The sequence below is a fragment of the Typopeltis vanoorti genome, chromosome 18, assembly GCF_054136105.1.
Source record: "Typopeltis vanoorti isolate ZY-2024b chromosome 18, IOZ_Tvanoo_1.0, whole genome shotgun sequence".
NCBI classification, from domain to species: domain Eukaryota; kingdom Metazoa; phylum Arthropoda; class Arachnida; order Uropygi; family Thelyphonidae; genus Typopeltis; species Typopeltis vanoorti.
Window position 1 is genome coordinate 38,683,608 of NC_143566.1, and position 13,001 is coordinate 38,696,608.

General features: G+C 35.8%; 1 protein-coding gene across 4 annotated transcripts in view; it reads right to left on the bottom strand.

Moving 5' to 3' along the window:
* LOC150096605 (hepatocyte nuclear factor 4-gamma-like) overlaps nucleotides 1-13,001 on the bottom strand; it is a 283,786-nt gene that overhangs the window by 25,779 nt on the left and 245,006 nt on the right. For all 4 annotated transcript variants that reach the window (XM_090408547.1, XM_090408546.1, XM_090408545.1 and 1 more), the window contains exons 4-5: nucleotides 9,048-9,197; nucleotides 8,691-8,931 (exon numbers count right to left, since the gene is read on the bottom strand). In XM_090408547.1, coding sequence (XP_090264673.1) covers nucleotides 8,691-8,931; nucleotides 9,048-9,197 — 391 coding nt within the window. The remainder of the gene's footprint in view (nucleotides 1-8,690; nucleotides 8,932-9,047; nucleotides 9,198-13,001) is intronic.

Sequence of the window (13,001 nt, forward strand, 5' to 3'; positions counted from 1 at the left end):
TCTTATATTATATGTTAATGCTGATAGTGATGTTTTCTCCCTTGTGCAGGACACCAGAGTGTACAGAGGATTTGAAATTGGAAGTGATCACTATTTAATCTTGAGTAGGATAAAATTGAATTTCATATTGAAAAGAATAACATGTAAGAAAGTTTTAAAGGGAATAAAAGTTGAGCGGCTCTCAGATGTGAAATGTAGACTAAAATACACAAAGATTATTGAAGAAAAAATGAATGAGTTTGAGAACAGGAACCAAACTTTACAGATTCGGTGGCAAGCCCTGAAAAAAACCTTGATTGATTCAGCCCAGAGAGTCATGTGGTGAGGTTGTCTGCAAGGATAGAAAAATCAGAACTCCATGGTGGACAGAGGAAGGAAAAGAAGAAAGCATATCAAAAGTTCCTGGCAAATAAGTCAGCTTGTGCCCTTAGAGAATATAGAGACAAATGTAAGAAAGCTAAACACTGTGTAAAACTAGCTAAATAAAAGTCATGGGAGGACTTTGGCAAGAATATAGAAAATAAATATCAAGAAGGTGGCGAAATATTTTGGAGGTTGTAGAAGAAGCTTAGAAATGGTGAAAAGAGTGCTGTAAAAGGAGTTAGAGATGATAAAGGTTACACGAAAACGAGAGAAAAAGATATCCTTCAAGTATGGAGTATTTACTTCGAGAAATTGCTAAATGAAACAAGCAGTGATAGCACAGTGGTAAAAACACTCAACAGGCATACAGTCAGGAATACATATCCATACTTGAAGTAGAAAAAGCCATCAAAGGCTTAAAATGTGGAAAGGCAGCAAGAGTAGATCCTGGTATTCGACCAGAAATGCTGAAGTATGGTGGTATAAAAGTCTTGCAGTGGCTGCACTGCATAGTTCAGAAGGCCTGGACAGAGGGACGAATTCCCGATGATTGGAGTAGAGTTCTCATAGTACCCATATTAAAAATGAAATAAAACTGAATGTGAGAATTACAGAGGTATTTCCCTACTGAGTGTTCCTGGTAAGATATATACAAGTGGACTTGAGAAACGGTTGAGAAGAATTGTAGAAGAAAAGCTTGGTGAAGAACAAGCTGGATTCAGGCCAAATAGAAGCTGTCAGGATCAGATCTTCACTTTACGACAAATAGTGGAGAAATCATGGGAATATAACGAAGATCTCTATTTGAGCTTTGTAGATCTGGAAAAGGCATATGCCAAGAGATAAACTATTCAATACGCTACAGTTATATGGTGTCAATGGGGCATTATATCAAGCAATACTTAGTCTGTATTTGAGTTGTAAGTCTGCAGTTAGAATTGAAGGAAGTACAGGAAGATGGTTTAATTAAATCTGGTGTGAGACAAGGATGTACATTATCCCCTCTGTTATTCATTATCTACATTGGATCACATTATGAAGGAAAGTGGTATTAAACATGATATCAAAATTGGAGATGTTAATGTCAGTTCTTTGCTTTATGCGGACGATGCTATACTTTTAAATAAATCTGCCATGAGTCTGCAAGATTCCTTGACTAAATTGAATAACTGTTGTCATAGATATGGTATGAAGGTCAGCAATAAAAAGACAAAGACAATGAAAATAGGCAGAATCGTTGAAAATGTCAACTGCGTTGTGAACGAAGAGCCTGTCAAACAAGTAAAACATTTCACTTACTTAGGCACGATTTTTAGTGAAGATGGTAAATTAAATATGGAAATAGAGAACAGACTCAATAAAGCTGGTATAGTAGGAAGTCAATTGAATAAATTCATATGCAATGAGAGAGAAATTAGTCGGAACACTAAATTAGCTGTACACAAGAGACTGTTCAAACCAGTTTTAACTTATGGAGCTAGGTCAGAAGTAAAACACTTGACGAAAGACTAGAGACCACAGATATGAGAATCCTGAGAATGATTAGAGGTGTGAACAGATGGCATCAATGGCAATATCATATTAAAAACTAGGATATTAGGAAAGAACTTGACATTGTCAGCATCCAGGAATGCGTTAGCAGAGCTAATCTCAGGTGGTATGGTCATTTAAACAATGTGTGAGGAAAGATTGGCAAAACAAATATTCTCTGCCAGGTTGGCAGGAAAACACCCAGAGGAAGACCAAGATATAGGTGGATTGATACGGTACAAAGTGCCTTGGACAACAGAAATATAAGATCTGATAATAATGGAGTCTGATCTGGAGGAAAATTGTAGATAGGAAGTTAGTAATGATGTAAATTTTTCGTGTAGTACTATAATATCCTGTACACCCCTTGAGGGTACATGTCAGGAATTTGATGATGATGATGATTCTCTGAGACCACTAGGGATTCAAGGACCTCATCAACGGAGGCTGTAAATCACCCAAACCAAATTTCATACATTCTCTTAAAATCATTCACACTATATGCACTCAATACCCCCTAAAGGCAAACTATTCCACCCACTCACTTCTCTATGAGAGAAAAACCTAGCTTTTACCCCTTTCTTGCCTGTGAACAAACTTAACTTCCATGGATGCCATCATGTTCTCTCCCCACTTTAAATATAACGAAAAATTTCATTAGACAACATCCTATAACACCCATTCAAAAGTTTATAGACCTCTATGATATCACCCCTGTGATATGACAGAAGTCTATAAAGAGATTAACAAGACTTTCTCCTGTTAGTGAGAAAGTCCACATGCTCGCAGTCTCTGTCCTCATAATCTAAATCCCATAATCTGGATATAATCTTTGTAACTCTTCTTTGCACTCTTTCCACAGCTTCTTTGTTTCTTGGAACCCAGGAGTAAATTTAGCAAACTTGAAAGATAGAATAAACTTGAAAGATAGCATGTAAGGCAGATCTGTTGCATTCCACTGTAGAAAATGTCCTTCATGGAATGCAGTTCTTAGAACATCTGAAAGGAGGACATATCTGTAAATTATAGGAACAAAAAAAATTGATTTGTTGTGTCTCTTATAGCCATTACTGTTTAATTAATCCCAAACCATCAAATGTCCCCTAATAGCAGAATTTTGTACTATTTTTTATCTTCTGTAAGTAAAAACCCAGTACCATCGACAGGGTGTAGCATAGAGGCAGCCTGCCTCACGGTGCGGCTTAATAATGGTGCACGTTGAGCCATATTGCAGTAGGCACCGTAGCTAACCTAACAATTCCTGTTAGCGTAGCAAGTGCGGAAAGAAGTTTTTCAAGCTTAAACTGATTAAAAATTATTTGCAAACAGCAATGACCAAGAAACATTGGTTGGTCTAGCAATTATATCGATAGAAATAGACATAGTTTATAATTTAAATTTATAAGAGCTTATAAACAGTTTTATTTTGGGATATCCCCATAGAGCAAACATTTAATTAATATTATTATGTAATCATTTTGCATTAATGTTTTTCTTGTAATAAAAACAAAATGGCAATTGGAGATGTTCTTATATTTTTGTCTTATAATCCATCATGAGCAATAATTAATTGTCTGCCTCAGGGTGCAATTGAATCTGGCGATTACCCTGTAAAAACCCCATGTTCCAGAATGTGCTTACACCATGTTTTGTTTAATTTCGTCCGATACATTTTTTTCTACAGGGGATTAAACACCTCCTCTTTAATTACAGCCACCCTGTATACATAGTTATTGCTATATTCAAGTCATGAATCTATTTTCTATTCTGATTTCTGTCAATTTAACTATCAATTTATGATGTGTTATTCTATCAAATGTATTTGCATAATCAAAAACAATTATTGCACATGCATCTTCTGTTCAATACAGTTATCAACCAGCTGTAAAAGATAACCAGATTACTGAAATCAGACTGCCCTTTAACAAATCCATGTGGAGATTGGTTTTTGTCAATCCCATTCTTGTAATTTAACATTTGCCAACATGGTTAACCACTATTCCCAAACTACAAACTCAGCTCAGCCCAATTATTTTAAATCCTCCCCCTTTATGAAATTGTACTATCTTTCTCTCCTTCTGATTTCAAGGCATGTGTTCTTTCTCTATCTCTCTCATTATGTAAGAAATGAATTTGGGCATATTGTAACATGTTTGTTTCCACCCACAACCAAATTTGTTAAGTATTGTTCACAATATGTTGGTAATTTGGGTCCTTGCTTCCTAAAAATGTGTTAACTTCTTTAAATCAAGGTTAGGTCATAATTCCTTTCAACAGTCTTCATTGTTCTTTTTGAACTGTTCATTCAAAGTCAAATTCTTTATCTGAAAATCTACAAGACTCCCTTCTTTAAGTTCTGCTTCTGAAAAGCAGGAAATTTAAATTACAGATACTCAAAACAATCTACACCTTCTTAAAGCTTTTACAAGCTACTTCTTTAATCCCAGTTGTATATGAAGTAGATCATATAAAACTATGGATCAATGAAATGTTGAATGTGTTGGAACTTGGTATCAGGCTGCCTCTTCAAGACCACTGCTCCAGTATTCAAATGTTGAGTATTCTCTGGAATGATGAATCATGCTTCATCATCTGGCAATCTGAAGGACAAGTCTGGTGAATGCCAGGGGAAAGCTACCTGCCCAAATGTGTTATGCCAACTGCAAAGTTTGGTGGAAGAGGCATCATGGTCTGGGACAGGGATTGACAAATTATGTAAAACCCTACTCACCACACAAAAAATGTACTTGCCTAAGATCCCAAATTTTTTAATGATACATTCCAACAAGTCAGTAGCAGTTCCACACACTCATCAGTTAACAAAATCTACTTGCCATGAGTGAGTATTTGTCGAGCCCTTGGTTTGTGGGGCTGTTTTTCTTGATTTTGACTACTAGTTCCAGTGATGGAACTAGTGGATGTCTAAGCACAGCAGAATCTTAACACTATGGCATATAATGACGTTCTAAGCAATGTGCTTCCAACTTCATCTTAACCATCCAGGATCAACACAACAATGCCTATCCACAAAGTGAGGTCTGTACAGGTTTGATGAGATGGATGTTCAAGAATTTGATTGACCTGCACAATCTTGATCTCAACCCCAAAACCTCTGAGATAAACTGGAATACAATAGATTGCAAGACAGGCTGAATTTCCTGACATCAGTAAACAACCTCACTAATGCTCTTCTGGAAAAATGGAAGGAAATTATTGCAGCAATGTACCAAAATCTAGTGGAAAGCTTTCCCATAAGATTGAAGGTTGTTACAGTAGTAAAGGGTGAACCAAATCCATATTACTGCTGGGATGAGAAGATATCCAGATATTTTGATCAGATAGTATACAGTTATTGCAAAGGAGATGAACTCCAGACTTCTACTAGAGAAATCACTAAACAGTCTCCATTGACTTGATGCATGGCCGTTTAAGCTCCTAGTTCAGATAAATTTTTACTTTTACATTTCACTTTCAGATACTTTAGAAAGTGTTCATTATTAGTAAGTAATTGCTTCACAACATTGCAATATCCTATGAACTTCCAAATTTCTATCTATAATCATCCCAACATCCATTCTTCCTCCGTCTCTTCCAGTATAACTCCACCAAGTGAGTATAAAGCATCCCATTTGTGGATCCCAAATTTCAAAAACTATATTCAGCTGCATTGAACTGATATTCCCATTTATTCGCTCACCTTTCCTTATTCAAATCCTCTTGAAGAGCAAAATACATCAGCGCTATTACTAATAACCCTCCCAAGATTCACATCATTCAAACAATTGAATATATCTCTGTAATCCAGTAACAATATCATTGACCAAGACTGAACAGTAATATTCCCAGTACTGAATCCTATGGAACTTTCTTACTCCCTGATATTACACCTCCATATACAACACTCATATCTATCAGAATGCCAGCTACCAATCTAATCCATTAACTGGATATCCAAACCTAAGCTGCAACTAAAAAAAAAAAACTTGTATTGCTGTATCAAATCTTTGCAAAGAGACAGTGTATACTTATCCTTATCAACTGCTCATGTTGCTCTATTATAAAAGGCAACCAGATGGCTAACAAGAATTCCCCTTAACAAACTGATATCGCACTGCATAAATAATTTTGCCCAATACTGTATGTGAGTTCTTACCAATTTTTCCAAAATCTTAACCACAGAAGAAATACAAACTGGTCTACAGTTTAATACCTCTATTCTTCTGCCATCTTACCCTCTTTCCACACCTCAGGAACTTGCCCCCTACTACAAGACTTTTATTAAATTGGCAGGCTAAAGGCACCATCAGTTGTTCCTCAGCATATGCCCTTAAAATGTGTTGAAATTCCATCTGATGTCCCATCTTACTGATATCTACAGTGCTCAGTGTTCAGAAGACATCCTCTTCATTCACTTCTAGTCCTTCACATCTCCTTCTCCTAAGAATAAATCCAGCTTGACCAGGATGGAACACCCTAATAGTGTGATCATTAAATAGCTCAGCAATGTCATCTCTGCTGTGGTTACCCACATTACATTTTCATTGCACAAAGTAATTCATCCACAATCATTTTTCCTCCTACTGGTCACAGTGAAAAACAACCCTCCTTAGATTGCAGCAACAGTTTCCTCTCTTATTCTAATACATCTCTCCTTATTACTATCTTTGTAGCCTGAGGCTCATATTCCTCATGCACTGTTCTCCACCTCTATTTGTCTTCCATATAACCTCTCTTTCATTTGTTATTCTTGTTTGATTTCCCTAGTCATCCTCTTTGCTCCAAATCACTATGTTTTTCACTCGGTATACAATTTGCTGTTAACAATTTTTTTCTCAGCTATCTTATACATACTACTCATCTCTCTTCCTTCAAATTAAGCTAGTTTATAAGTTTATTGTAGTTTGCCTGCCTTATGATTTCACCTAAATTCCTTGTACCTTGATACTTCTGCATGCTTATTGATCCTCCAAATCAAGATTACATGGCCACTCTCACCAAATGGGAACAAGTATGACATATCAGTCACAATCAGCTCCTCTGATTCTGTGATGAAGTCCAACAACTCTTGATTTTTATGTTCCCTCTACCACATGCTGCCTAAGATATGTGTCCCTGAAGAATTCCAAAAATACAGTTTCCTTATTATTATGCTGCTTTTTCCGTCCAGTTTATGTTACTATAGTTGAAGTCCCCTATAATGATCACTCACTTTGCACTTGTCAAACTAATTTACCTAAATATTTCCTATTCACTACCATCTGTATTCTTGGTCTATTATCTCATCCTACCTTATACCATATACTCTCAGAGCCATTAGTGTCATTTCCTCTCTGATTCTCTATCCTGAGAGGGCAAAATTCATCTCTTACCACAAGTAACACTCCACCATCCTGAATATCTTCCTTATCCTTCCAAAATATGCTATACCCTTTGATTTCTATCCCTGTTAGAACATCCTCCTCAATCAACTAAGTTTCACTGATACCAACAATCTTTAGAGAGACTGAGTCAATTAACACTACAAACTCATTTCCTTTATTTCTAAAATTCCTAGCATTTATACACAGAAAAATCAGTGCATTATCAATATTTACATAGCTATTATTACTCTGTAATATAGCATACACCCTCTCATTTCTTGCCACTGTCCCCACATGAGTCTATCCCTTCTACCTTCCATCCTTGTAATTCTAGTTTCCTTGCTCTAATTCACTTAACTTGTCCAAAAATCAATGCTTTCTCCAAATGCCTATGTCCTTCTGTTTTCAAATATAATCAAATTCTGTATGCTAGACGTTTGCACTTCTAGCATACTGCTTACTTCTATCCTCAAATGTACTCCAAGCATCTCTCTTCCTACACAGTCTTTATTAGCCTCATTCATTATCAATGGTCATTGATATTCATTATCTGATTTGATATTCATTCTTATTCATCATCATACCAAGGCAACAACACACTTGCTATCACCCCTTTCACACATTTCTGCTGCAGAATCCCCAACATCATTCTAAAATCTCTTGCTATACAATTCAAACTACTTCTCAGGTAATTCGTGCCAATCGTCTCTTCATGTTTTCATCTGGCTTTATTGCCTCTGTTACATTCTGTTGTTCCTTCAGGCATGCATTTCTCTAATATTCTACTTTGCACACCCAAATCATCAAATCTCCACATATCACACTCCTTACAGCTTTATTCATTCCTCTCTCACTAGAATCCTGATCCTTTCTACTTCCTCTCCCACCTTCCCTCTTTTCTTTCATATCTAGACCTTGCTCCCAAATTTTCTTGACTTTTTCCTATTTCTTTTCTTTCCCATTCTCTTGCCGCCTTCTTTGCTTTGCTGTCTTACACCTACTTGCATTTTTCTGACAGTGATTAACTTCTCTAGTCTCTTCATTTACCTTCCTCAACTAACTCTTCATTCATGTGTTCCATTTCCTTTCTTACCAGCTCTCTCTCTCTCTCTGCTCACCCCCACCCCTCAAATCCTATTTTCAACTGCCATTCACTTGCACAATCACAGCCATCCACCAAAACATCTTCCTTTATGTACGATCTACAAGTTTGCATTCACCCATCATGTTATATCAATATTATGCATGAAAATGAATCAACTGGATAAAACAAAAGATGACATTGTGAAAAATCTCTACTGGGTAGAGGAAAAAAAATTAATACATTTTTTTCTATTGTGTAAGAATTAATAGAGATCAGATAAAATATTTAAGAGAATAAAACCATTGTAGGCCTATCATTTCATTAAATAAATATAAAATTGTGCTTTTACTTACATGGATCAAAGAAAACAATAGCTTTAAGGCAAGCAAACTCTGTATCATCAATGTTGACTTCTCGTAATGTTCCTATTAATTCATCCATAATTCTGCTTCCTATTCTACTAATTTCCACTTCTGAAGAATGACGTGGAATTATAAAGTCATTACCAAGTAGCAAAACATCTTTAATATGCATGGAACGTCGGGCAAGACCAAGTAACAGATGCTCACCAGCATGAGCACGCAACAGTGCCACCTATACATGAGAGAGACTGGATAACTGCTCCATTTTTACATATTAAAATTGAAATCAGAATCATTTACTAAACTTTTGTCAATGAATTCTAAAAATTTTCAAAAGCATTTGTTTACCTGGTCATCAAGTGGAAGTTCAAGAAAAGACGGAATATATTTAGCCCATTCCACTAAGATTAACAACTGTTGTTTCATGGATTCGCATACATCACCAATATTTGCTACTTTTTTGTTGGTGATATTACCATCTCCAAGTGGAACACCAATCTAGATTTTAAAAAAAAAATTGTAATATCTCTTAATATTGATAAGTAGTATATGATGATTAAATTTACCTAAAGGCCAAGCTCATTAATGTATAATATGTAAAGCAGAATTAATAGAGATCAGTATTTTGTAAACTAATGAAGACAGAATCACAATGTTTTTCACTGGTCTATGCAGAAATTCAACATATTTTATGGTCTCCACATGTGCGCTTCTGATGTTTCAACAAAAAATGTACCAATGCCACCCCAAGCTAGAGATATAATACCATCTTTCATAAAGAAGAATAGTTCAATTACAAGGATTACAATTAAACTCTTTAAAGGGGATCCATTAGGTTAAAACTATTTTCATAATAATACTAAATTATTTGCCTTTTTCTTTCTCCTTCTCTCACGGGTGTAGAGTGGAGTTTTCTTCATATAATTCAACCAAAACAACATATAGCAATAGATAGATTAAGTCAGACATTAAAGAGAATGACAAAAATGAAAAACAATGCCAATCTTTCTAAATTTTTTTTGTTTATTTTTTGTTTTGTTTTGGAAAAAAAATACATTATTTACTAAAATAAAAAGCCAAAAGGCTTCAGTTCGGCGATGCAAAATTATATAAATCAAGTGGATATTAAATCTAGCATTATTTCAAAGCTGAATGTAGAAACTATGAAAGTTTCATATGAAATTTGACCAGAAAGCTTATGGGAATACACTTGCCAGCATTTACAAGTTGCCCTAGAGCAGACCTTATAGCAAACATGATCGCTTGCTAGGGTAACTTGTAAATGCCAGCAGGTGTATTCCCATAAGCTCTGTGGTCAAATTTCGTATGAAACTTTCATAGTTTCTACATTCAGTTTTGAAATAATGCTGGATTTAATATCCACTTGGTTTATATAATAAATACATTATGCTTAAAATGTCATGAATTTGTTCTTTTTAAATTGATTCATATTTTAAAATTTTCTCAGTCAACTTAATTTGGTAAACATTAATAGTATAACTTACATAAATAAAAGCTCTTTGAGATAGTCAATAAATTTTTTAGAGTGTAAAAGGATCCTGAGACCCGAAAATTTGGGACCCACTACTGTACCTTACCTTATCTGAAATGTAAAGCAATGTCAGAGAGGCCACATGGTTAGGAAAAGCATTATTATCCATCGATCTACACATTTCCAGAACAAATTAGTTCCCAATTAGGTTTGTCATTTGATTATAATTTTTGCCAATAGGAGTTTTCTCTTGCCTGTAGGAAGCAGAAACATGCTAGTCATGCCTTCTGTTATTTCACTTTTAAATTCTTATCCATACAACAGAAATTTGGAAAGAAATAAGAAATATTGAACTTAACAGTTTGTACTTTTCATATGGCAAGGAGTGTAGCTCAGATGGTAGAGCACTTGCTTAGCATGCGAGAGGTACTGGGATCAATGCCCAGCGCCTTCAGATTGTTTCAATTCAATGTTGGATAGGTTTTTACATCAAACAGTAGGAGATCAGGGAGAACCAGAGGACATCCCTGGAAGCTATAAAAGGAGGGTATGAGCAGGGGAGTGAAAAGCAGGTTTTATGCATGCAGAGTTGTGAATGATTGAAATGCCTTGCCTGAGAGTGTGGTGTTGGCAGAGAATTTTTATGTGTTTAAGGAACTGTATAATGAGCTGTGTGTATGACAAAAGGACCTCCTAGATGAGTCTTTGACTCCATGGGATATTATTATTATTATTTAGTGCATACACATAAAAATTTTTACATCATGTCCACTGAGAAAAATCCAGTCCAAAACTAATTTGAAGTTTAAACTTTCCTTGCTGCTATTACATGCTTCCCTAAGGATATTATTCTTCTTTATAAACACCATGGGAAACCAAACAATAACAATCCAAATCAACAAAATTCAGATGACACCACTACAGAACAATGCCTCTATCTAGTCTGACATAAAAAGCACTTAAAAACTACAAAATACAAATTAAAGAACACTGTTTTCTTAGCACTCTTCAGAAACTTGACTACATTCCTTTGCAACACTTTAATCACTTCAATAGTGATAAAAAAAATGATTAATTTAATCTTTTGGTTACCCATATCATATTGCATTATCACTGATTGCTAAATAGTAATAACATGAGTATCATTAATATTGAGACAGAGAGCATAAATCATATACTAGTGGGACTGTGTAAGAAAAAGGGAGTGCACAGTTTGTGGATGTATGGCATGTATTTAAGGGAAGAATAGGATTATACAGATGCGATGGATTTATTTGAATGGCTTTGGAGTGAGCAAACTGGAAAAACTGTTGCTAGATGAAAGTGCAGTGTAATGCAAGCAAGAGATAAGAAGTGAAAGATCAGGAGAGTAGTATTGAAGAGACAGTGCTTAGCAATGGAAACAATGGTGGTGTGAGAGAGGGAGAATAGGAATGCAAAAAGAACAGGGAGACCTAGACAGGGATCTCAGACCTGGCATGGGAAAGTGGATGTTGGAAGTCATAGTGAATGTATGTAAAGGGGGTGATCACCATAGAAATGGAATAGAATGGGATGTGAGTGGGGACGTTGAGACTAAGCAGATATATGTGGTAAGCAGTGATAAAGGTGATTGGACAAGGGCAGGTGTGGTGGGGAAATCACAACCAACAAGTGGCTGGGATAGAACTGGTTAAAGCCGTTCACTTTTAGGTCTATGTTTATTTACAAATGCCAGGAATATCAGAAATAAGGGAAATGAAATGGTTTTGATGATTGAGTTTATTCACCTCAAAATCATTGGAATAATTGAAACATGGTTGAAAAAGAAGATATCCTAATCTGAATAGAAATGGAAGGGTACAGTGTTTTTTGCGAGGATAGAAAGGACAAGAAGGGAGGAGAAGTGCTACTGGTGATTATGACAAACTTTGGATAGAGCTTAGAGCTATAGCATGGAATGAGGAGTTTTGGTGCTCAGCAAAACAGACTTCTAGAGACCCAGATGCTAGAGTGATCCAGGTTGAGGTATGAGAAAGTAACTTTTTTATATCACTCACAGTTTTGATACTTCTTCACCCATAGTCTACGTAGACCACTGAAGCACTAAAGATTACAGTCTTTAGTGCCTCAATGTGTTTCTGTGTTGGGATCCCCTTAAAGTGGAGAATGAAGAATTAGTACATTCTCTAATATTATCTATCCAGGTGATTCTAAGTCACTTCTGTTTTTTTTTCCCTTTTTTAACCAGAGAACACTATAAATATATAATAACACCGTATATATATATATATATATATATAAAATATAATAACACTATAGAGGTCAATCTCTCTAGTGTTATTTTAGATAAACACTCTGATCTAGTCACACTACACAGCCATTGGAGATGTTTTTGGCATCTTTTAGTTTGTTATTAGTTTTCATCTTTTAGTTTGCATAACAGGAATTGTATGCGAGAGACCGTTTACATTTGAACGAGGAAGGACGTAGGCATCTGGAGAGATTGCTGTTCTGAACGAGTCAGTGTCCCAGGGAGGATGATAGCAGGGGTGGCCTCTTGTGGGAATGGATACTTGGGAGAAGGGAGACAATGTCAGGTAACACCGAGCCCAGTGGAGTCTAGAAGGGATAATGCTGGGTATAGAAACAATGGCATTTATATGCTTTATACTAATGCCAGGAGTATCTGGAATAAGGGAGAGGAATTGGTGGCACAGATAGCATCAGCCTGGCCAAAAATTATTGCGATCACTGAGACATGGTTGACAGAAGGGGATATAACAACAAGAATAGAAGTCGCTGGGTATAGCATTTTTCGTCAGGATAGG